Consider the following 25,746-nt stretch of genomic DNA (forward strand, 5'->3'; position numbering starts at 1 on the left):
TTTGCATCAGCGTAATGACGTTAAATTGTTTTCTCCTCGTAAATATTTATAAATCCTAGTTTTAAATAGGGTGAATACTAAATTTAGCATTGACTAGTAGAAACCTTGATCTAAACGGATATTTTCGAAGTGAATTGCATTATTGAATTACGAAACGTTTGTTTGTTATTGCTTGGAGAATTCATAATACTTTGTCATTTTTAAGGAGTGTATTGTAGTGATATTATTTTATGCTGATCAATAGTGGTTTATGTACTTTGTGGCCCTAGGCGTAATTTTATGTTAAAAAGGAAAACCATCTTTTCTTTATAATATAAACTTTTTAGACGTTCAGTAAGTGTTTACATAGGAAAATGATAATTGATATTTGAAAAAAATTGTAGACCTATAAATTCTCACTGTCTTTCCTTAATCTCGAGAACGGAAATGAATCCGAGACCGGATATAGAAAGCTTGGGGACAGGAGGCCCCGATTAACTGTATATAAACTTCCTACGCGAACCGAAAGTCACGTTATTTTAAACATTTTCTCCTGTAAGGAGTTAGATGACTGCACGACTCTGTTGTTAATAGGAAAAGTATGATATACAGGGGCAAGACACTACTAATTTGAGGTGGAGAGCATATATTTTAATTTAAATAAATTAAACATATGGTTAATAATTGCTCGTTTATAATTTGGTTTATTTGTACTGTATACCGCAACCCCGACACGTGGGCGATATTCCGAGGGGGAGGACTTTATAAGGGAAACTGGTCCTATTTCGATAACGCAAAGAAAACCCAGAAAACTCCATGTTGGTGTTGGTCAGGTGCGAATCCATGACAAATTTCCAGTATTTAGTGTTAATATAATAATCTAAAAATTGCTAAATAGTTATATAGGAAATTAGTCTCATGTCCGATAAGATCCTCGCCAGTTGCCAGATAGGTTTTATAAAAAGTTAAGCAGAATTCCTTGAAATGTAGTCCGAATTATTTTTTTTTTAAAGTGGCCCAGTAGGTAGTAAAACACCGAAATCTAGTAGCCTAGAGCTCTACGATCTGCTATTCGTTGCCATCCCGAAAACCAGCCGTATAACCTTGTATTAAAATATAATTTTGTCTATACTTTGTTACGTATCAGTCCGTACCTTACAATTGTGACGTAAAGAATTTTAAAAATAATTCTCTTGCTGTATATTTGAAAATTAGTGATTCAGCAGTTAGGTTTGTGAAATAAATGTTTTTAATTATATATATTATCATTAGTAATAGTGAAAAGAATAAGTGATGAGTTATCATGACCTAAATAAATTCAGTCCTTATCTTCAGTCGCTTTAATAATTTATCACTTTAATTTAATCCAGTCTTTTTAAAGTTTATTTATGAACTTATAACTTACAAAAACAGATCGAATGATAGTCGATATCCTATAATAAATGTAGCCAAATTTACAATTTGTTCCCAGAACAGGTGAAAAAGTTGGTGTCAGGAGTGGGGTTCGAACCTAGGCTTTCCTATGAGGACCAGAAAGTATAGAGAAGTGTTCTTCCACAACGTACATTTCTCAATCCAGTCGAATGCACAAAACTTAACTGAGATACGTACAGATCAAAATAAATCAACTGTCAATAGACAGGTGCTGATTTACTCGTCATAACAGGAAGAAAGAAATATTCTACTGATTAGTTAAGATTTATGCAGAATTGGATAAGAGTAAATGTTCGATGTCTTTAGCTATCATCTGAGGCTGCACGCTCGGATCGTAACGCATAACGGGTTTTCCTTGTCGATTTATAAGGAATTTTTCGAAGTTCCAACGAATATCTCTGATGCTCATTGGGGTATAGAATAATTTCGTTTGATCAGCAAAAGTTTCTCGAGTCGGAGGGCAAAGAGACTGTAAATAAATGGATTTTAATTATTTTCAAAGGCTTCACTAGAGCTTAATTAACTGCTACTTTTTACCTTTAGATAAGTGTAGAGAGGATGCTCTCCGATGCCGTTAACTTCTATCTTCTTGAACAGATGAAAATTTGGTGTAAATTCGTTACCGGGTCGGACGTACTTTACGCCATTCCAGATTTCCTTTCCGTCTCCTCCCGGTTCTTGCTGCAATACAAACACTACAATGCAATTTCCTAATACGAAAATAATTGCTTTTTCCTTTATTATATTCTGCCTGAACTATAATCATTACCTCAGAATAAGCAGCTGACTCAACCATTTTAACGAGTTTTTAATCTCCCTTTTTAGTTGTAATAAAATGTTAACTTAAAATAGATTCAACAAGATAATAATTTATTTATAAAGAAAATTATTTTCCTTTTTAATAGAAAAATTTATTAAATTTATATTTCAAAACTTTATTATTACTAAATTTAATCGTATTTGTGAAGTGGAATGGCGATACCGTATCATCCGTTTAGGCTATTAAACACTTGACTCGTTTATTGGTATATACTTGAATTAGTAGCTCTTTGCGACTTAATAATTTTATCGGTTATGAGATAAATTTAGCTTTAATTATACAAACAAAACTCTTTCGTTTATTATGAAATAAGATAAAATTTGGGGCCTTGAAACGTCGAGAAATACAAAAAAAAATTAGTTATGTATGGATGTTAGCGTGTGTGGAACACGACTTTGTTCACCCTCTTTGAAGCTTAATAATTCCTGTGTTATTTGTCGAAAATTTCTGAAATTTTATAGGGAGGTTTGTATATTATAAGGATTGATGATGTTAAATTTTGGTGGTTAAAGGTCGACGGGGTGGGGAGATAAAGTGGTCGTGTGTATCTTGTCATTAACATTCACAAGTTCAGATGTAGGACTATATAATAGTGACTGAACTTTCATTATGTAGTCGCCTTGTGTGAGCTTTAATTCTGGCTGTTTCGATGTGTAACGAATATTTTAAACGTTTTAAAATTGATAAACAGTTCAGTTAATATTTTGATTTATTCAATGACGTTATTCACGTGTGAATGCGCGTGTTCGTGTCACATGCCAAGTGTTGGCGATTTTATTAACACATGGTCGTTTTGGCATTATAACTAACAGTTAAAATATTTGAAGTGACCATGAAAAATGACTAACGCGTTGTTTAATCGTCAAAAAGAAAAATAAAATGGAGGAATGTTAACCATAAAATATTTTCAACTGTCTTTATTACCCTACAAGATCGAAATTCAATAAGTTAATATAATTAACATTTTATAGGTAATATAATGGAAGTGAAAGCAATAAGGTCGAGTAACAAGTCGAATTTTCTGGTAGCCTCTTTAAATTACTACCGAAAATTCGTTTTCAGGTAGGGCCCTAAGCCGTGGCTTAGGGCCTCGTATTTTTACATGCATCGTTATTTGGGAGGGGAAGAGCTTAGGGCCACAAGAAATCTTAAGTCTAGCCCCATCTTCACGTATAAGAGCTACACATTTAAGGAAATAACGATGCTAAAACGAAGCTTCAGAAATTCACACAGTAAGATATGGGCTATAAGTGATTTGTTTATAAGATACAGTCAAAGTTTATAGGAAAAAGAGTAGCATAAAAATAAAATTTTGTATTTTAGTTCAGGCTGTATATTTGTAATAAGTATACAGGTGGCTAGCGAATAAGATATAATAAAAGAATATTATATTAAAAATATGTATTTACCAGTTGTAAAATTCCTATTTGATTTATGCGAATTTTACAACTTACAGATGGTGGTGACTTTATCACGTATGTGCCGGCGAATTAATCTATCCGAAATAAATTTAGTAATAACAAAACGTATTTTTCTAATTTCGTACTAAATTAATAAACATCATTTAAATTAATTATCACTTTCACTTAATTTGTCAAACGTAACCCTACCTAAAAAATCTCACTTACGAAATAGTACACGTAAGATTCGCTTACCTTAGTACGAATTAATAATATAAAAATTCAAACTTACCTTTCCAAATTGATTACAGGGAAAGCCCAGGACAGTCAATTCGTTATAAGCATTTTGTAGTGCATTCAGTTGAGTGTAGTGCCAAGTGAAACCTCAGTAAGTGGCCACGTTAACGATTAAAACTACTCGACCGCTAAAGTCTGATAAACTGACATTTTTCGTCTCGAATAAATTCGGTAAAGTGAAATTATAAATGGAAACGTTACTGTTAGGCGACTGGTAACAGTAACGGCTGTTAACTTGCGAATTGCAGCTGGCGACACCCGCTAATGCCGCGCAGGATAGGAAAGCCACCAACGAAGCCATGGTTGGCGGCGATCCTCTAATGAGTGTCGCGAGAGACTGGCTTTATATTATAGTCACATCCAATCAGAAGTGACGATTAAACAATCGCATAAGTCATTGGTTTGCTCGGAGTAATGGCAATGCGCATGAGTGACGACACAATACGACAGAGAAGATTTTCGTTTGATATTTTAACTGCTTACCGCTAAATAAAGAATTAAAATATCCCGGGAAATTCTGTAAATGATTTACTGCGAATTTTGTATACTTTAATAACGTTTTTCCTGACTTTACTATACCTAAAATGTGTAGTAACTTCAACATCCGACCCACTAATTCCGGTCGAAATTCGGAAATTTGAATAGAGCAATTATTTTTAAACTTAGCGTGTTGAGGTTAGGTTTTAAATATACGCAAATTACGAACAAGTCCCATTTTCTAAGATTAGTATTTACTCAACTTTGACCCAATTGTAAACAGTTGTTGTACGTTACGGAAGGAAGCTCTTTATCTCTGAAGCGTATCTCGGAGTAACAAAACCAACGTTTTATTATTTCATAATTTACCGAAATAATCTAACAGAAATTTAAATAATATTAAATGACACGGTTGCTTCTCTGTGCCAATCATTTTTGGAATTTCCGCAATTGAAGTTAATGACAAACAGGTTGATGGCCTTGAACTTGGAGTGAGGCAATGAAACTCTAAAGGAAGTAGATTCACCTATCTACCGATGCTATAAGCGCATTTAATATTGTTCTTTTCGAAATAAAAAGAGTAAATAACTTTTTAAAATATTAATATATATATATATATATATATATATATATATATATATATATAAGCGTTTTGAAGTAATTTAATACATGCGATATTTTTTAAAAATTAAAGTTAATTCATTGTAAATTGCGCAAAGCAAGTTATTTACTCGTTATTTGTATTCGAACGTAATTTAATATCTGTATATTTTCGTTCAAATTAGCATTAAAAAATTATAAAACAATTTTTAAAAATTAACTTTTAATGGGGCGAAAAAATATTGAAAATATTTAACTAATACAGAAATGAAGTCCAGTCTAAACCACAGCTGAAAGGCATCTTCTAGGCCTTCTAATCCTTACTTTGGATAAACAATTATCCATTGTTAAGTATTATTATTTTTTTTTTTTTGCGAAAGTCATAGCTTAAGCTAGAAGAGGAAGATCTAAACCGTAGACTTTGTTTCCGTAATCGAACCGCTATGCTTTTATATTGAAAATAATACGACTAGATCCGTGTTGGATGCGCTGTAAATTTATTAAATGTTTTGTTAAAATGATAAAGAAATAGGTTTGAGTATTAAACTAGATCAGTATTAAAGACCTTGATATATTATTCATCATAAATCTATTAGGAGTAAATTATACAGATTCGAAATCAAGGACAGATTCTGCCAGGAATTCACCTTCTGAGCTGGGATTTCTGCAATTTATTACATGTAAATCAATTGATATCTGAATTTTCATTATTTTGAAGACAGAAGTTCACCTTCAAAATTATGTATTTGTTTTAATGAATTAATTTTGAAAATAAAATTTTTACTGAGAAATTTCTATAGAATTATTTCGTGAAACACAATGAAAGTGAACGAGTGTCGTTAAAATTAAATGACACATTATGCAGTATTCCATCAGATGTTTTCCTGTATGCTGCTGAGATTCCTGGAGTTTTTTTTATCCTGTTAATAGTAAAATTTCTATCGGGAAATGCCATTTAAATAAATTTATTAATAATTGTATAATTAAAAAAAATTAGTTTTGTCAAATTTTTCTTAAAACGTATTAATAATATTAAAAATATATTTATTATCTCCTAGAGCTTATAGGAAAAGACACACTACGCTCCACTAGACTGGAGCGTAGTGTGCTTTGTTTGTCCATAATAAACATGTTTTTTTTTTACAATTGTTGAAATCTTAATTATCGAATTTTCAATGTCAGACATTTACAGACATTATTTAGATAGAATTGTTAAAGATTTAAACTTATAAATTTTTGTAAATTTATACTAGTGTGATGGCAATTAAAGATTAGGTGTTCAGAGCTTCCTGTAGAAAGCACCGTTGGGAAAATCCCGATCAAATTTGTCACGTATTATCCCGAGTATGCGGTTTCGATTTTTATAAAAAAATTTTACTTCAAAATTCAGCCGTTAGGGAAACATTTGGCGCTGCTGTATCCTTATGGTGCTGAATACACGTGTTTGATAAATATATTGATTTTAATTTAAGATTAATCAAATCCAGCGCCGATCAAAACATTGTACGAAATCTAAACGATTCTATTAGGGTTGTCCTCCTGCAGCACCCCCGTATTTGGCACCACGGGATGTACAAGGTCGATCGTCACTAATCCAGCAAACACTATTATGGTTCCAAGTGGCGCATTTAAAAATATGGCGCCCCTAGGCCCACAATACGCAGGCCTGTTGGTGATGCCCCAATCACCAGTGTTCACTGGTTTTATCCAGTCAGCCACTGATAGGTCAACGAGTAAAATTAAAGGTCGACGACAGTGACATAGCAAACATAACTGGCACCCGACACTTTATTGGCGCCCCCTCTCCCCTCCAGAAACACATATAGTTTGTCTTGGATACCATTTGGGCGCCTCTCTGCGAGTAGCGCCCGGTGCATGATATTCCCCCTTGCACCCCCCTCGCTACGCCACTGGTCGACGGGGTGGGGAGATAAAGCCATTAGAGTCGTACTTGATGACGATTTTACTCGTTATTAGCATTTACAAATTTTTGTAAAACCCGTCCCTACCCTCAAAATTAAGCTTTTCCTCATTTTATAATAGTTAAAAAATATATAAAGTTTTTAATAATATAATATCATAACAGGTGGCACCACACACGCAATTTAAAACTTTGCCGGCAAAGTTATGCAACTCATGGCTGGATATTTTTATTAATGTCGTTCCTCAATTCTAATTGTGGACCAGATCCGTCCGTAATGGGAATAATTGAGGCCATCGGCATAGCCTTTATTTACGGATGGCGTTTTGCCTGAACAAATCCAGTCTATTAATTTATAACTCTTTTTGGTTCACATCACATTAACGAAAATAAGGAAACAACCTACATATCGATACCGTTCATTATTCAATATAGGAAATTGAATAAATATTTAATTAACTTTTTTAAAATATTAATAATTGTATTATATTACAATTGTAATAAATTAAAATTAATTATATTTCTCTACTGAAATCTGATCCATCACTAGACACGGAATTTTGTGTATTATTTTAGTGTAAATTTATTCAATAGCGTGATTTATGAAATTAGTTTTGAAGGGCTACGATTTTCTGCAGTGAAAATAAGTATACGTGTCCATAATCTATTACGTTTCTCAGGTTTATGTTTCTTTATAGGGAATATTACATTATGTTATATTTATATGTGTGTTTATAAGAAAACTTATCAGTAGGCTTTTTCGTTTTCAGTTTCGAATTTTGTTTTACTGAATTTAAATCTCCTAATTCAAAAATTTTCCCCTGAAAGCAGTTAATAGATGACGGTATAACTCCGTTGCTAACAGGAAAAGTATGATGTACAGGGGCAAGTCACTACTAATTTGAGGTGGAGAGCGTATATTTTAAATTAAATTAATTAAAAATACGATTAAAAATTTTAGCCCGGCATTATGATAATGTCACAATAAATAATTGCTCGTTGATGATACTTTTAAGTCGAGCATTCCTTAGTCTTGATATACAACTGAAATAATTGGGAAAGCTTCTGTGATTCATTCATAAAAACCACCGTTTACATTTCGCTGAGTGTGGCGCGTTATGGCTTCATGGGATCAGGCAAATCTGAATTAGGGGATCCCACGTACACTGTTCACATCAGACATTTTTGGGTGAATTTCATGGTATCTTCGTTAGTTATTTAACGTGACTTCCGGAGAGTTAATAAATTATTTGTTAGAAAACCTTTCAAGCTGTAGAAATTTATTCGTAGGGGATCAAGCCCGGGAGCCACTCCTATTCCTAGAAAGGAGGAGTAAAAAGAATATTCAAGTTTATAAAATAATCTGTGGCTCCATCTGTTAGGCGATTTTTATTTTAAAATAATTTTTATATTATTAATTATCACAAAAAAGGGGGAAAAATCCCCTTATTTTGTGATTAGGAGTAAACTTTTTTAAATTATTAATTCTACTAACTTATTTCCTAAATTGGCGAGATTAATTTTGTTTATATTCATTTAATCGTTGAAGCTCGTGAGGTCACAGCAATCAGTGAGGAGCAGTTCGGTTTTATGCCAGGTAGAGAGCAATAGATGTTACCTTTGCCCTGAGACAATTAATGGGAAAATATGATGAAGGAAGAAAGGACCTATATATTGTTTATATTCATCTGGAGGAAGCTTTCTACGGGGTGCCGAGAGAGGAACTGTGGAGGTGTCTCAGAAGAAAATTGGTTCACGAGAAATATATGGAAGTACTTAAAGATTATTATGTGATAATTGTAAAGTTAATGATAGATGTGCAGCAGGAAGCACAGTAGCCTTTCTTATTGTTGTTGGGGTTTTATATTAGGGTTTTACCTCGAGTCCATTGCTCTTTGCTATCGTGATGAATGTAATAACAGAAGGAGTACGACTGAAGACACCATAGTCTATGGTCTACGCTGATGATATTGTAGCATGTGCTGAAAGATTTCTTGTATTGGCGACTTTTAGCGGCTCTTTGGGTCGTCAGGTCTGCGATTTTCAGTGTTTTCTCACTCTGTTTTTGTGTTTATTAGTTAGTACTAGTGTTCTAGAGTCGATTGATACTTGGTTCTTCAAGTTTGATTAGTTTTTGTTATTTGTTTCGTTAGGCTTAACGAGCAATTGTTTATTGTCACAATGCCGGTTGCAATTTTTAACTATTTTTCTAATTTATTTAAATATTTAGGTGCTATTCTTTATGAGGAGCTTAATTTCACATCCCACATCAAATACATCACAAAGCTAAAAAGATGGCAAATGCTCTCACTAGTATTTGCAGGAACACTTGGGGCCTAGGTCCCAGCGCTACCAAACTCATTTACAGGGAGGCCATTCAATCTGCCCTCTTTTATGCCGTATTGGTCTGGGGTCGTGTGGCCAAAGTACGCAACAGACGTAAACTGTTATCTGTCCAGAGAATTGCCGCTCTCCGCATCTGCAAGGGATACACGACTGCACCCACTAGTGCTTTATTGTTAATGTCAGATTTGATCTCTATAGATTTAGAAATTAAGAAAATAATTTGGAAGGAGAATCTCGCTAACATGTCCTGGAGAGATTATAGCGACTCATTAAAATTATTAAGGCAAGATTCCCTTAGTCTAGCTCTGCTTGACGACATAAGAAAATTGTCTCCTCTTTACTCATAACAGAACCTTCCCTACTTATGATTATCATTCCTCTAATCAGCTGCCCCAGACGTTTACTTTGATGATTAGAAGAATCACCCGATGTTTAGAATTTACACTGATGGCTCCAAAATGGGTGAAGAGGTGGGTGCCGCATTCGTAGTTTACTCTGATTTAGGCCAAGAGTATACTCAAGAGTGCTTCAACATTCTCAGGCACTTAAATAACAACATTAAAGTAGATTTTCAATGGGTCCCGGGTCATACGGGGGTCCTCGGAAACGAGGCCACTGACCGTCTTCCAAATCGACTGCTGTCTACAGTCTCTAGCACTTTCAGTTATATTCCTACTTCTTACATTGGCACGCACTTCAAAAAACAGATTATCATTCTCTGGCAAGGTAGCTCGACACTGCCGGTAGGCTCATCTACTCTTTTATCTCCAGGGTTGACACTATTGAAACTCCATACTTTCCTCCTAGCTTTCTTTACCGTCACTCAACTTCTTACAGGCCACGGCAACTTCAAGCATTATCTGTATAGGTTTAAACTGGGGACAGCCCGGACTGCATAAGGACCAAACGCCTACCCACTTAATTTTCCGTTGTGATAGAGATAGTTCAATGAGAGCGAAAATTCTGTAGAGATACAACTGGCTTGCACACCACAGCAACTCATCCAGACCAATGCACTGTACACCGCTCAGAGGAATCCTTCCTTTCTCTTCTTTCTATCTCCTCACCTTCCTTCTTTCCTTCCCCTCTTCCCTCCCCTTCTTCCGCCGGTTAAACACTTTGTGTACGGCCGTTGTCTTTCGTTAAAATAAAAATAAAGTATGTGCTAAAACAAGGGAGGAAGGTAGCTGAAGCGAGATAGGAAGATTGGGGATGATACTGGAAGATAGCGATTTGAGATTGAATGCAACCAAAACCGAATTTATGACGTATGGAGTGGATGATGTGAGAAATGATGACGAACGAATGATGTTAAGATGAGAGGTCGGAAATTGCCTAAGATACAAGGATTCGAGTATTTGGATATTTTTATGGATCGATGCGCGGGTAGTGAGACGGAGTCCGTCTCATAGAATATAGACAGATTAGAACAGTGTTTCCCAACGTGGGGCCCACGCCCCACAGAGGGGCAATTCGATTGTTAAGGGGGGCAATTCGAAAATGCCCTTGTCCAGAGTTAAAGTTAAGCATATAACCGCTGTACGCCATATTTATTGTAAATATTGATTTTAGTTAGTTTTAGTTTTCTTTGTTCTTTGTTTCCCTTTCCTTCTAGAACTTTCCTTTATAACCCTTTTCCCTTGGTTAGGATTAAGAATTCTGGGAACCACTGAGAACAAAGAGATGAACGAAGCCCTTAGGTTGGTGAAAGAGGAGAAAGGACATTCTTTGCCCAAACCTCGGGTTGGACCGACACGAGTTGTGGTGTTTCAGATCGCGTTTCGCAACGATGGAAAGTTCAAGAGACTTTGATGAAAGGATCGGGTTTTATCGTGGTTACCATAAAACAGTGTGGCAATTAAGTGCAAGAAAAACTTCAACGAACACGACAAGAGATCTTCCAAAAGAGTTCAACGTATACGTGGGGGGACATAAGAATTTTAGAAAGACTTAGGTGGGGCATAGCACAAAAAAAGTTGGAAAACACTGGATTAGAAGGTTGGAGAAGGGTATCAGGTGTTTTATGTGATAGAAAAATCTCACTAAAAATGAAAGTTAAGGTTTACAAGTCGGTGATAAGGTCTGCCTTGATGTACGGAACTGAAACGTTGCTTTTAAGAAAAATGCGAATTGGCCGATGTTGTTGAGATGAAAATGCTGAGATGTGCATGTGATGGGAAGAGACAGGTCGAAAGTGGCATGATGAAAAGGACTTTGAGAGTTGATAAAATCTAAGAAAATTAGGGTCAAGATTGCAATGGTCCGAACATTTGGATTATGTCGGAAACGTGTGATGGAGATGGATCTTCCCACACTTTTCCTACATAATCCAAATGACTTCTTTGCGAAGAAGGAAAAGAGTCCGAGAAGACAATGGTTTGACAGTGTATTTGAAGATATGGCGGTTCTTGGAATTGATCGGAACTTGAGAGTGAGGTGAAAGAAAGTGACTTCACAAGAGTGGGACTAATAAGTGGGAAGAAGACGATTCTTTCTGACTGTTTGTGTCTATTACTTTACCCGAAAGAAGGTTTTCCAAATTGAAATTGTCAAAAAAAAATTTACAGTTGATCTTGAGCCAGACAAGATTGATAAATAGCGCTCTACTTCCCGTTGAACTTTAATAAGCAAGAAAGAAGAATTTTGCTGTGTCGTTGATTGTCATACAAAAATTTAGACTCGAAAGCAGAGAATTTGGTGTTTTCAATGAAATAAAATGCAGTATTAACTGCTTACTAAATTATTAAATTGCTTATGTTAATACTGTTTAAAAATCGAATTGCAAGCATAATATTTTTCTGTACGTTTTAAATTTAAAAATTAATTACAGGAGTGATCCTCAAAACAAAGGACCCTCTACGGATGTCAAATGCTTTAGACCAGTCCCTTAGGGTGTTAACATAAATAGAGAAATTATCTAAACACTAACTGTTAAACGAAAAGTTTTCTTGTGTTTTTAAGTATATCAGGACTATCTATTACACCAAGATGTTCAATATTTATACCATGCTAAGAGTAAAATCGATCTTCCTTCGTAATTAGACAGTTCAATAATAAAAGTATGAATATTAAAATAATCTGCTTATTAAATATATTGAATAAACAAACATAATCTATCGTTATTTATATTAATTATTTAAAAAACAGGGCTTATATTAATTCCCTTTCGTAACAGTTTTGAATATTTATTAACAAAATAAACATAAATTTGTTACAATTGAATAAAATTATATTTTAAAAACTTTTATTGAAAAATTTTATGTGAAGAAAGACATTTTATTTCAATTACAAAATCGTTTAGTTTTTTTTTTTTTTTTTTTTTTAAATGAATTATTTCGTAGCATTTAGCAATTTGTCGATACTTCTTAGAAGGAATATTTAAGCGAATTTTAGACGATTACAAACTTTTCTAAGCAATTAAGTTTTCGGTTTTATCCGGCTGCAAATTGGCATGGAGAAAAGGACGAAGTGTAAGAACTAGGGATGCTGTAAGGATAAGACGATTGATTGACGTTGCAGTAATTCATAGCTTGACTAGCGGGCACGATACTAGGCCAAGGTGTCGAAATTTTTGAATGCCAAGGAGTGTACGTTTGCTGATTATTTTGATTAAAACAATTTATGGGTATCTTAGCTTCGTTTCCTTTCTCACGCTTCCTATACTTTGCTCTTCTGTTCTTGAACCAGATCTAGAAACGGAAAAAGTTTAAAATATAACTTTTCTTTCGAAATAAAAGTTAGAAGTTATCTTTATATATATATATTATTTATTTCACTGTAAATAAAATTTTTTTGGAATTTTTTTCATTTAAAAAATTTAAAAAAACGAGGAAAACTCAACAATGACGTCATAAGGAGTAGCCCTCTGGTGGTTGTTTTACGATCTAATAAAATTGCTTTACGCGATCGTTACGACGTACTCTATCTAATAAAATATTCATATTCGTATTAAAGTGTTAGAATAATAAATTTTTATCAAAATTTCATCCGGGACAAATCATGAGTTTATACGTTCAACGAGAGAAGGAAGAGGAAAGAATCTCGTAATTAAAATGTATCGCGAGCGGTAGATGTATAAATATTTCATTTAGGTTGCACAGAGTCTAGTCGGGAACGACGTCCCCGATCGGTCATTTATGTGACGTCATTTACATACACCCAACACCCGCAATCTGAAAGAAGTGCCAGACATAAATGGGGATGGATGGAATGGCGCGCTCAAATATAAAGTTTTGTAAACCAGATGGGAGATGGCCGACACATTTCGCATTTTAAATGACGTTTGGCCTGTAAAATTATATATATATTTTTTTCAGAATTAAAGATGCAAGAGATTTCTTTCTCCCCCTCGTGATATAGTGTTTTTGACCCGAGGTGAAAATTCGCATTTGATTACTCATTTTTGTATATATTCCTAACGTTATGTAAACTATCTACATGATTGTACGGACTGTACTGTACTTCTGTTTAAATTATGAATTAAGATTGTAGGATTAAGTTATAATTACTGTTAATTAAATAATTTCTTTGTTTTACGCTTAAAAACAATTGAATGCAATCATTATTACTGTGCAATCATACTTTAAAGTAATAAAAGACAACACCTTATCGCCTGTAAGAACTAAACTATTTAAAATGTATTCTACTTAAGAATTGTTATATTATTTCAATTTATCTACTGTACAGTACAGTTTGTAATGGTTAATTCTGCGTTTTATATTTATAAATATGAAATGAGATAAAATAAATTGTTAGAATGTATAAAATATTTTAAATACTGTAACGACGTTTAAATTACGATTATGCTCATAATACACCTCAAATAGTTCGCCCATTTTCTTAATTTTATACGCCAGCTTTTCACTCGTTTCGTTGTTTATTATCAGCTTAATAAAATCCATAAAATTAACATTGAAATTGTACGTAACAGCAACGAATTAATGTGCAGTTTGGACCCATTACCAAAAGTCCCTTAGAGACACTTTACGGTGTTTTGGCTGAACATTAATAAGTACTTTGCGCTTAAAATTGTTATATTTTCTAATTAAATAATTATAAAAATTCTATTCTACAAAATTATATGCTTAAAAATAATTTAAACTAATTTAAAATTTAACGATATATAATTCTAAGTACTATAGATAGATAAGTTTATAACTATTGTAATTAATAAATTTATAATTTATACATTTAAAACGATTAAAAATAAACTATAAACCAGAGTTATTATTTAATTAATGAATAACACAAATTTATAAAGTCCTACTTGAATTTTACAAATAATTTTATTTTAAAAGTTTTATAAACATTTAAATAACAAGTAAATTAATTTTTAAATGATTAAATTACAAATTAATTCGTTTTAAAGCTTAATTTTGACCTTAAAAATGTATTAAATTTCGAATCTATTTACAAAAAAGATAGTTTAACTATACAGCCTATTTTAAATTATTAATTATTCATAATGAATTATTGAATAAATATTTAAGCACATTGCTGTATTTTTTTTACATACAATCTTACTATAATTTTTAAAAACCAAAAGATTTTTGTTGTTTATCTTATGCATTTGTAACTTGTTAAAATAACAAATTAATGAAAACCAAATTTGATGGAGTTTATAACCATAATTCTGTATAATTTCAAAGATTACGAAACAATTGATATTTTAAAAGTAATTATTACAGAAGAGTTTAGGAAACACTAACGTTTAAATGATAATTAACTTAAAATTACACGACTTACACGAACTCTTGCTTCAGTTAAATTAGTCCAAACGGCCAATTCTTCTCTTGTAGACATATCTGGATAACGATTTCTAGCAAATGTTGCTTCCAATTCTTGTAATTGTCTGCTAGTGAAATGTGTCCTTTGCCTTCTTTGTCTTTTCCTCTCTTTTCTATTCGAGTTAATTTCTGCGCACTCTTGCCAATAAACAATACGAATTCGTTAATATCATTTTTAAAATAATAATAATAATAATAAAGAATTTAAGATTATTTTCAATTGATTACGATAAAAACAGAATCCGTAAGATTGTTGGTAATGTTACCTCTTGGTTTTGCGTCCTGCAAAGTAGTTTTATCAATATCCATCACCGGATTTTGTGATTCGTTATTAGTGTGTCTAAAGGACCACTGAGAATTACACATTACAGAATCGATAGCCATTTCTTGAAAATAGTTATTTTCGCCGAAAGGATCCATTGATCTAAACTCTGCATCAGCGTATCAAATACACAAAATCTTTTGAATTTTCGAACTATAAAAAAAGTAAATAATAAAAAAAAAGGACAACCTATCGCGTAACCACGCCTACAAGCGATACGCTCTTAACCACACCTTCTTACAAATTAGACACACCCATATTTAATTTCATCCAATCAGATCCCGTAAGATTTCTAAGGCGGAGAATATATGATTGACGTGTTAATTAATAATAAATTTAATTTATGCAGTTGATTTTTGACAGTTTATTTATTTATTTTTTTTTTAAAAAAAAAGAAAAAATCAAAAATTCTCGTTAAATAGTTTTAAAATTATTGTGGGCGTGATCGATATCGTTTAAATTTTATCGTTCGAAGGTTTACTGGTGCGTTAGATAGCATCGGAGTCAATTGTTGGCGACTTGTTTATTTGGAAAGAATTCTGGTTAGAGTCAATTGAAGACAGAACTGTCAATTCTGTTGACAAGTCGATAGAAGGCAGATACATCAAGTGTACTTAACAACGTAGATTACATCTTGACAATTTTGTTTTAACTAAACACAATAATATGTGACAGAGGTGCTCATCCCGAATAATTTTCCATGTGTTTTATTAAGGATATAACTCTGTTTAATTAAATAAGTCATTTGTATTGTGTTTAATTTGATGTTAGTTAAGTTATTATTTAGAAATCTTACACTTTGCTTCGATTGATAATTTTAATCGCTGACAGTTTTGATGGATACGTGCTTTTGACTGTTAAGAGAATTTAAGAAAGAATGAAAAGTTTTTCTTGCTAATTTTCTTGACGTTTAAGTGTCACGATGCATTCTGAATTAGTTAATGCATTAGAGTTCAATGAACACGAGAATTTGATATAGTGTCGATACACTGATATAAAAACTAAACTTTTTTTCAATCACTATTAAGCGATAACCAGAAAATTTTGTTTATTTTCAGATTAATTATTTTTAAATTCATAAATTCTTTTATTTAATTTAAACCCAGAAGAAAATAATTACAACTTATTAAGTGTTTAAATTTACTAAAAAAATTAACGTTAGCCTAATATTAACGAATACACCTAAGAAAATTGTTTTAATTGGTTAGATATGTTTAAAAATTTACTTTCTTTAACCAATAGACGTATAGCAACGCCCTTTTCCTTTATTATTATTATTATATAAATGTATATATTAATTTGAATAATAAAAGGTTTACGAGAACATAATTGAATTCGTATTAATCGATTATTACGTTGATATATTATAAAAATTTAATAGTTCTGTTGCTTATTTATCAACTAATGCTTAATTTATATTTGTATTTTTATTAAGAAATCTTAATCCTACAAAATGATGGAAATTTTGATTAAATAGTTTAAGAGATAAATCACTTAAACTAAAGTTAATTTTAATAGAATTCCAGGAATGTAACTAAAGAACGTTTTTTTCTTCTTTTTTTAACATACATTACTGTCAAAAAACTAGTCTTATACACACGATAAGGTTAAATTTTTAATAGTATACTAACATTTTTTTATTTTCATGGTAAAAATCTTGTTCATACTTAAATTGTTTCGATTTTTTAAATATTTTCCACGTTATTATAACATTGTTTAGATAGAAAAGTCAATAAAATTATTACTGATAAAAGTTAAGTTAAAATCTAGTTTAAAAATACCTTCAATCAGTTAGTTTACTAACGAAGCGTGTTATTACTCAAATTACTGAAAACTGTAGATAGGCCAGCTAATAATCCTTGATGTATTTCCTTTGTCTATAATATATTTAACAGAAATAAATTAAAACTTATTGGAGTATATGCTTACTGATCATTGATTATTATAACGAATATCCTATCAGTTAAAGATAAAACGCTAATTTAAAAAAAATAATAATAAATCTGTGGTAACTATCATGAATTTTAATTAAAAATAACCGCTTAATTTAAGCATTTTTAAAAAGTTTTAAAGTATATAAAAATCAACATTTTTGATAGAATTAAAAGGGAAATTTACATAAAATTTATCTTATCGTTAATACAATTTAAAAGTGAAGATATACATTTAATCACATTAGTTTTTTGCTTATTGGCCGGGCGCATTTTTATTGGGCGTAATTTGAAAATATTGTAGATGTATAAACTCCCACCGTCGTCCGTGTGTGTCTGTCTGTCTGTCTATCCTTCTGTAATCTCGATAACGGTGTTAGATAGATTAAAGTTAAGACCAGATGTGAAAGTTTTAGGGTAAGAGGTTCCGATTAACTATATACGAACTTTCGGCATTGGCCGGAAGTCATATAAATTCAATTCAAACATTTTCTTCCGAATGGAGTTACGTGAATGATCTGCATGACTCTGTTGATATCAAGAAAAGTGTGATGTACAGGGACAAGACACCACTAATTTAAGATGGAGGACATAAATTTTAAATTGAATAAATTAAGAATATGATAAAAAATTGCAGCCCAGCATTGTGACGATGTCATAAAAATAATTGCTTGTGTTAACACCTCAGTTTTTCTATAAAGAATGACGCCAAATTTATAAAAAAAAAATGATCAGTATCTCAACCAAATAAACAGACGAAAGGCTCAAAAGATTATTGATTTTTGAATCTTTAAGTCTTACGTAGATTTGTACCGTCCTGGATTTGGGATTGTAGGAGTCCTAAATCCAGGAAACTTTGGCACCTCTCCATTCCAGGTTCCATGAACTGTACAGTACATTGAAATTTACAAAACATTGACATTGCTGTAGGCTGTATTACTTTATTATAGCTCGAACTACTACTTCTTCAATGTATTTGATAAGTTTAATTTATTCAGTTAATAATTTATTATTAACGCACTTACTAATAAGGTAATAGTTCCAAAATTTGGTAGGATACCTGCGAGTCCATTTTTAAATGCATTACTGGGTTTATGTATCTTTACAATATGCCAATAAAGACAATTCTTACAACTGTTTTTCGACATAAAAACTAAAAATTTATTTTCTTATAGAGAAAAATGTGTTGAAATTATCAGCTTATCTCACAAGTTTATCAAACATATTTTTAATTTTCTTTCTTCCAAGCAAAGAGCATGTTTAAAGAGTAGTTTATGCTGCACTTGTTCCATGATATATTGTAAAGCATGAATGTCTATAAAGAAAGGAAGTGAAAAATGGTTACTGTGATCTTACACAATTAAAAGAAAATAAACATTTACTTCAATTCAAAACTTTTCCCTAAAAGGAGTTAGATTGATGACCGGCATCACTTCATTGCTAACAGGAAAAGTATGATGTAAAGGGGCAAAACTACTAATTTGAGGTGGAGGGCATATATTTTAGATCAATATGGATTTTTGCGAACTTGTTGGATATACAGTGCGTTACGAAAGAACATTCAACATTTTATGAATAACTTAAAAGTTATAGGAGTATTACTGTCCGATTGTTGTCACTTATTTCTTTCGTAAAGACACACTTGAACGCTAACAGTTACGATTTTAAATAAATTAGTAAGCTAATTATTCATAAGAAAATAATTTTTTAGTGTGCAAGAACACTAAAAAATCTGTCCATTATTTATGTGTTTTTAAACATGAATAATGAACAAAAAATGATATTTCCGAGGTTATTAATTAGTGCTAATAACCATAATGCCCGTTATTTATGAGTACTTTGAAAACTCTGTTCGTCATCGACTCGATATTGCATCATATTGCTTTCCATTTGCATAGACTGACCTGACTAGAAGTCTCCAGACATTCTTCATAAGGCCCAAATCCGGTAACAATACTGACCAATTCATGACTTCTATCCTGTTGTTCAGAATAACGTTGGAAGTACGGATGGGAACGTTATCTTGCTGGAATTGCCACTGAGGATCTCCCCCGTCTTTCTCCAAGAGAAAGTAGATGCATTTCTACTGCTGGATGTATCCTTTATCATTTTGTTTTCCTTCAGCAAAAACAATATTTGTTTTCCCTCGCACTCCAAAAGTAGCCCAAATTATCATGGAACCCACACTCATTTGTCATTTGGAGTAGATTTCCCTCTCGTTTCTTAAATAATGCCAATAGTAAGCTATTGGCAACCACCAGGCTCATCTAAATTAAACTTTCTCTCATCTGACTACACTATTTTATTCTTCTACTGTTCTTTCCAGGTCATTTGATTTCTGGCCCAATCAGTCTGACAGCCTTGTGCTTGTCTGTAAGTTTTGGTTTCGACTTTCTTTTGTCGCATTTAAGACGATCTGCAACATGAACTACGTTCCAAATTGTCCCAAGTTTACTCCATATTCAGGTTTTGTAGCAATATTTCTGACAGAGCTTGTTCCATTCGTAATATTGCGGATATAAATTTAGGCAAAGTGTGCGTATTTTCACATAGTCTCCTTTCGGCTTCATAATTTTAATATAGACCTACAGACCTACATATATAAATTTCATTTTTAAAATTTAATTTCTAGAACATTTCATCTTATTTGAATTAGATTTTTACAACCAAAACTTGCTTTTCTCTAAAGAATGATAGAAATTTTACCCTTATCTTTATGGTTTTCTAGTCGGAATTATTTAAATCAAAGTTTAAATGACACTAGATATTTAATAATATTTAGTCCTAATATTCCATTATTGTCTCTGAAAAGAGTCAGGAATAAACTAATCGTATTACGAACTTTTATAAATTTTTTATTTGACGTTATCTTTTAATTTCAATTGAATGACGGGAAACGATTGAATATATATAAGGATTCTATTGGTTTGTTTGTTCGCTATACACTCCTAGGCCGCTCGACCAATTGCTACGAAACTCGGCAGTTACGTTTACATACATCTAACTTAAATAATGACGTACATCCCACCACAAAATATTAATTAAATTTTTATATATTAATTAATTTCTGTCTACATTCATTTGCTGATTTTACATGCAGCGCCATCTATTGGCAAAAATTTAAGAAAATAATAAAACTATATATAATTCATACAAAAAAAAAGGATATAATTTTAAAAAGTATAAATCACATTCACTTAATTACTGAGACAATGATACAGAGTGAAATGGACGCACTATTACGCGCCATTATTGCAAGAGTTAGCACAGAGCATCAAGGTCTAGACACAATACCGTGATGCATTGTGGCAGTCGCTATTTTGGGTCTTTTTGAGGTTATGTGTACGATGTTTCTAGAGCGAAGCTGATTGTTTCTTTCGATCTCAATTAGTTGGATTTCTTGTTGATAAATGGAGACTAACTGAGAATTCGAGGTTGTGTGAAGTTAAAGTGGATAAAATAATGTCGAAAATATAAATTTATGAAGTGTTTAAGATAACTTTTGTAATGTAATGTAACTAAATTTTTTATATACATTTTGAGGAGTCACAATTTGTTTATTTGTTAAGTTACGGCAATGCAACATTTGGGCGATCTGCCTTCCGGGAGGTCTTTTAAGGGAAACTGGCCCATATTAAGGCATTACAGACGTGGAGAAAACTCGGAAAACTCCAGTGACCAGCCCATCCGAGCGAGGCGCGAACCCACGACCGAACTCCCAGTGTTCAGGGTACGAAAACTGCTTGGCCACTGGTGGGCCGTTACAGTTTGTAATTAAAAGAGCGGATGGAAGAAAATGGAATGTAATTCCGGCCTTTTTTGATGTTCCAAATCCTCCACCCCGTCTGCAATTAAGAAGAAAAACACCAAGAGAATTACCTCCAAATACGTTCAGCTTTGGTTTAACAAATGTTTTTAGGACATTAAACATTGTTTTTCAGATTTAAAAAATACATTTATTACATGAACCACATGACATTATTATAAGAAATATTCACTAATCATGTATTTGTTATTTTATTTTATTATAAAAGCTATGTATTGTACTGTACATAGCTTTTTATTTTTAAACCTATTTAGTTAAAGCCTTTAATTATGTGTCAAGAGTAACTTATAAATGAAAAATACTCTATTTGAAAATATAAAAGGAATTCTGTGGCTCGAACTCGAAGAAACGTGCAGTTTACAGCACATAGAGTATGAAATCTGTACCGTGATCTTGGAACTGTGGATCCAAAATGGCGACTCCACAGAGACTATTGGTGTTCTGTTATGTTTATAGACCTTGATAGTACTTGCCTTTGTAGATTAGTGTTTTCCCCTCTACATCATACGTTAACTGTTAGCAATAGAATCGTACCAGTTATGTAACTACGTTGAGGAGAAAATTTTTAAATTGAAATAATGTGATTTTCGGTGCAAACCGGAAGTTTGTATATAGTTAATCTTGTCTTCATTCTCTTCTGATTTCCATATATTTTCTTCACTTGCATCTATTTAACTCTTTTCACGAGATTGAGGAAGGACAGACAGACAGACAGACGAACAACAGTGAGAATTTATACGTCTATAATTTTTTCAAATTGCAACCCAATAAGTACTTCCAGTAACCGAGTGGATAAAACCACCGAATACCGGTAGTCGGTCGTGGGTTCCCGCATGACCAATGGGTTGGCCACATGGAGTTTTCCGGGGTTTTTTCGCGTTAGTAACAACTAAATAGGAGCCAGCTTTACATAAAAGTCTATCCTCCTATGCAGATCGCTCACGTGTCGCATTGCAGTAACCAAACCAATTCTAATAATTTTTCTATAAAACGAGGATATACTTAACTTCCACAAAATCTGGCCACTCACCCCTTCCCTTATTCATCTCTCCTTATTAACTGATAAACCCATTGTCTCAAACTTCCTACTGATACTGCTAAAAGATGTTCTAACGTTGAGCCAAATTAACGTACTGTACTGTACAACGTGCAACGATTTTAAGGCAGAAAGTAGAGGTTAAAGTCTTTTTCTGTGTCCATGTTTACTTTTCCTATTTATTATCATGGTGACATTACTTCATTAAGAGTTTACTGTAGTTGTAGTCTATGTAATGTGCATTTTATCCAGCGATTTAAACTAATATTTAATAGATTCGGAGATTCGGTTTTATATATCCGCAATTCTGTTATCTTTATTACTGTTTCTACAATTGGAAAATAAAAAAACAAACAAGCAATTATTTATTGTGATATCGTCACAATGACAGGCTGCAATTTTTAACCATATTTTTAATTTATTTAATTTAAAAATATATGCTCTCCACTTGAAATTAGTACTGTAGTGTCTCGATCCTGTACATCATACTTTTCTGTTAGCGATAGAGTCGTGCCGGATTCTGTTAGAGATAGATTTTTGTCTTTATATTTTCTATTTTTTTTCACAGTTACATAAAATAAAAATGAAAAAACAATTTCTTTGGTTTGTTTATATATAAAATAAACCTTTCCTGACTGCGTTAATTTCTCATTCTACCGCTCCTAGACCTTGAATCTAATCCGAACAAGCAATTTTAAGACATTTTTATGGCTGGTCAGTTCCGGATACGTCGAGCTCGTTCCTCGCCTCCATTGTGAATCTGGCCGAATCTAAGAAAAGGTATAGAAAAATGGGCTTCGTACTGCCCATAAAACAAACAAAAAAAAAAAAGACACGTGTATATATTTTATATACACTGCACATTTTATGACGTAATTATTCGGTAACGTATTTTATAATGTCTTTTAACACCGATTAAATGGCATCATAATCACAGCATAAATCTATTATGCACGGTGATGCGATACAACCAGCACCTATTCTCCATTTATAAAGAAATTGCTACTCATAAAGGCACAAAGATTGCATATAAGAGATCTAACACAGTATATGGGCTGTTGCGCAATGACAAAGATAGGACAGAAGAAAGTCGAGCACCGGGTGTCTATATGGTTTCTCTCAGAGACCACAGATTCCAGCGAAATTTAGTATACATCGGATCAACGAAGCGCTCATTAAGCAAAAGGAGGAACACGGGTACGATATCGCAAACCAAAGGCATACCACCGTCCTAGCTGCCTATGCCATGGACCCCGAAATAGAAGCCGACCCCCGTATGACCAAATTGGTGAAAATGTCAGATCAGGTTCAACACCTTCGCAACCTGGAAGCGTTAGAAATATACAAAGCCGGCCTAGCCGGTAACTGTATTAATGCAAAGGATGCTGCTAATATTTCGTATGCATGGAAGTGGTGCCATGAAAAAAAAAAAAAAAAGTGAACAACACTAGCAGGTAGCTAACGTTTCTACACCAGTAATTACATCTTATTATTTATTTATTAGATACATATACCATGTTCTAGCTGATGGTAGATTCAAGAAAGATCAAAATGCTTCTGCTTTTTGTGTTGAATTATATTAATTTATTAGATTTTCGTTTGGTTCATTTAACAATATAACTTACCGTAAGACGAGGATGCCCATTTTTTAAATAAAAGGGCCTGTATTGTATACTGTATTGTACTTTACAGCCATATACTATTTATTCGTTGACAGAAAATTGAATGAAGGATAGTTTCTTCAAGTGTACTAAAATGGTACACTTTAGTACACTCGTAGTATGTATGACCTTATATATGGTTCAAAAATGTTAATAATTAAATAATAAAATATAAATTCACATTTAAATGAAGCATTATTTTTCCATACTGAAGATATAATTTAAATAATATGATCATTTCGATAAAGAAGCAAGATCGAACTACCGAAAGTCTCTATAGTCACAAGTTTAAGCCAGTTGACATAAACTTTAGTTCCTAAAATAGTGTCTAGTAATCATGTGACCTATATTACCAGTTGTCTTCTTGTACTTACAAACAATACGTCAAGCATTTTGTAAATAACGGTAAAAATCAGCGGCGCGTTATCCTGTGGGCAAGAAGGGCAATTGCCCGAGGCAACAAACCAATCTTTTATACGAAAATATCTGAAGTCGGCACTACACGGAGCCCCCTAATTCAAATTCATGAAGTCATAATGTACCATTGGTTAGTAGGCGTTTTCTTTTAATAGATATCGAAATTCCTTAGAGTTATCTTTTGATTTTATTTATTATCGTTTAAACCAGAATTCCTAATCTGTTATACTTGTCGACTTCTCATAAAAGCATTTACTCACCTTTACACAAAAGTGTACTGTACCTTAATTTATTAACAATATAAAACAAGAAAGATCGCCTTAATATTAAAAAAATAATAATAAAGAAAAAGTGTTCTTTTGATAGTAGAATGATCCATTTATTTCATGTTCTATATAAGATGGTTCTATATAGGCTACCATTGTTTAGGACATTCGTTGTTGCAGTAAACAATAAGTTTACAGGAATAATTATCAAAATTTAAACTATATAACGTTATGTAACGTATAAATATAATTTTTCATTAAATTTCTTATCACGTATCGACTCATCTTTAAAGTCAATCAACCCGAGAAGTCAATATCGACACTGAAAACCATAGAAAAATATTTCCAGATAAAATTGTTTCTCAGAAATTCGAGTTTTCTCTAGAAACATTTGTTAGCGTTCGGATTTTGTTATTTTCTTTCGTTTTTATTATCCATAAGTACAAAAACAAACCGTCTACAAAATGCCAATCATCTATTGTACATCTGTTTATGACGAAATCGATTGAAAAACTAAAAACAAATGAATTTGAATTTTTTAAACACTACAATCGGAGATTAGCATAACAAAATAAATCGATTTTTTTTTTTTTCGGAAAATCGTTAATCAAATTAACGTTGATTCTCGTATGGCATTCGCATGAAGTTCACATTTAAACAGAATAAGACAACGCTTTTTGCTTGTTAAAATGAAAACAAAAAGCAACGAGAAAGTAGAATTACAGTACTTTAACTCTAGGAAACCCACAAAATTTGTTTCTTTTATTTGTCTAGCCAAAGAAAATATAATAATAATGATATGCGCTTTCTGTTTACTATGGGATCTATAACAATCAATAAATGTATTTAAGGTATAAATAAGTCAATTATTTTACAATAATACACGCGTAAATGAGTTTAATAAGTATTTTATCTGTGTTAAAATCAATTCAACTTACAAACTTTTCAATAATAATCGAAGAACTCGGAGCAAGAACGTGTTAACTCAATTGTCTTTGATGAACATTGTTGTATTTACACAAACTTCTGGATTCATGACGAGTCTATCATCCTCTAATATCGATTAATCACCCGCAATTTCTCCTAAAATACAGAATAATTTCGGAACTTTACGGTGATTTTTGCCTCCACTTATGATATTACCTTCCTATAGGACCATAGTTTCTTACCTACGGAACCATAGGAGAAAAGGGAGCAACTATGGTCCTATTTCTCCTATATTAAAAG

General features: G+C 32.4%; 1 protein-coding gene and 1 pseudogene across 1 annotated transcript; both read right to left on the bottom strand.

Annotated features, from left to right (window-relative positions):
• Positions 1-1,314: 1,314 nt before the first annotated feature.
• On the bottom strand, positions 1,315-4,265 carry LOC136985056 (glutathione peroxidase-like; annotated as a pseudogene).
• Positions 4,266-12,702: 8,437 nt separating this feature from the next.
• On the bottom strand, positions 12,703-15,480 carry LOC136985090 (pituitary homeobox 2-like). The gene is made up of 3 exons (XM_067282293.1): positions 15,327-15,480; positions 15,020-15,198; positions 12,703-12,963 (listed from the first exon to the last, which is right to left on the bottom strand). Exons 1-3 carry the CDS (start codon positions 15,478-15,480, stop codon positions 12,706-12,708), a joined length of 591 nt encoding a protein of 196 aa, XP_067138394.1. The 3' UTR covers positions 12,703-12,705.
• Between the last annotated feature and the right edge of the window lie 10,266 nt (positions 15,481-25,746).

Source organism: Centruroides vittatus, unplaced genomic scaffold (assembly GCF_030686945.1).
Source record: "Centruroides vittatus isolate TY-2023 unplaced genomic scaffold, ASM3068694v2 contig_950, whole genome shotgun sequence".
NCBI classification, from domain to species: Eukaryota; Metazoa; Arthropoda; class Arachnida; order Scorpiones; family Buthidae; genus Centruroides; species Centruroides vittatus.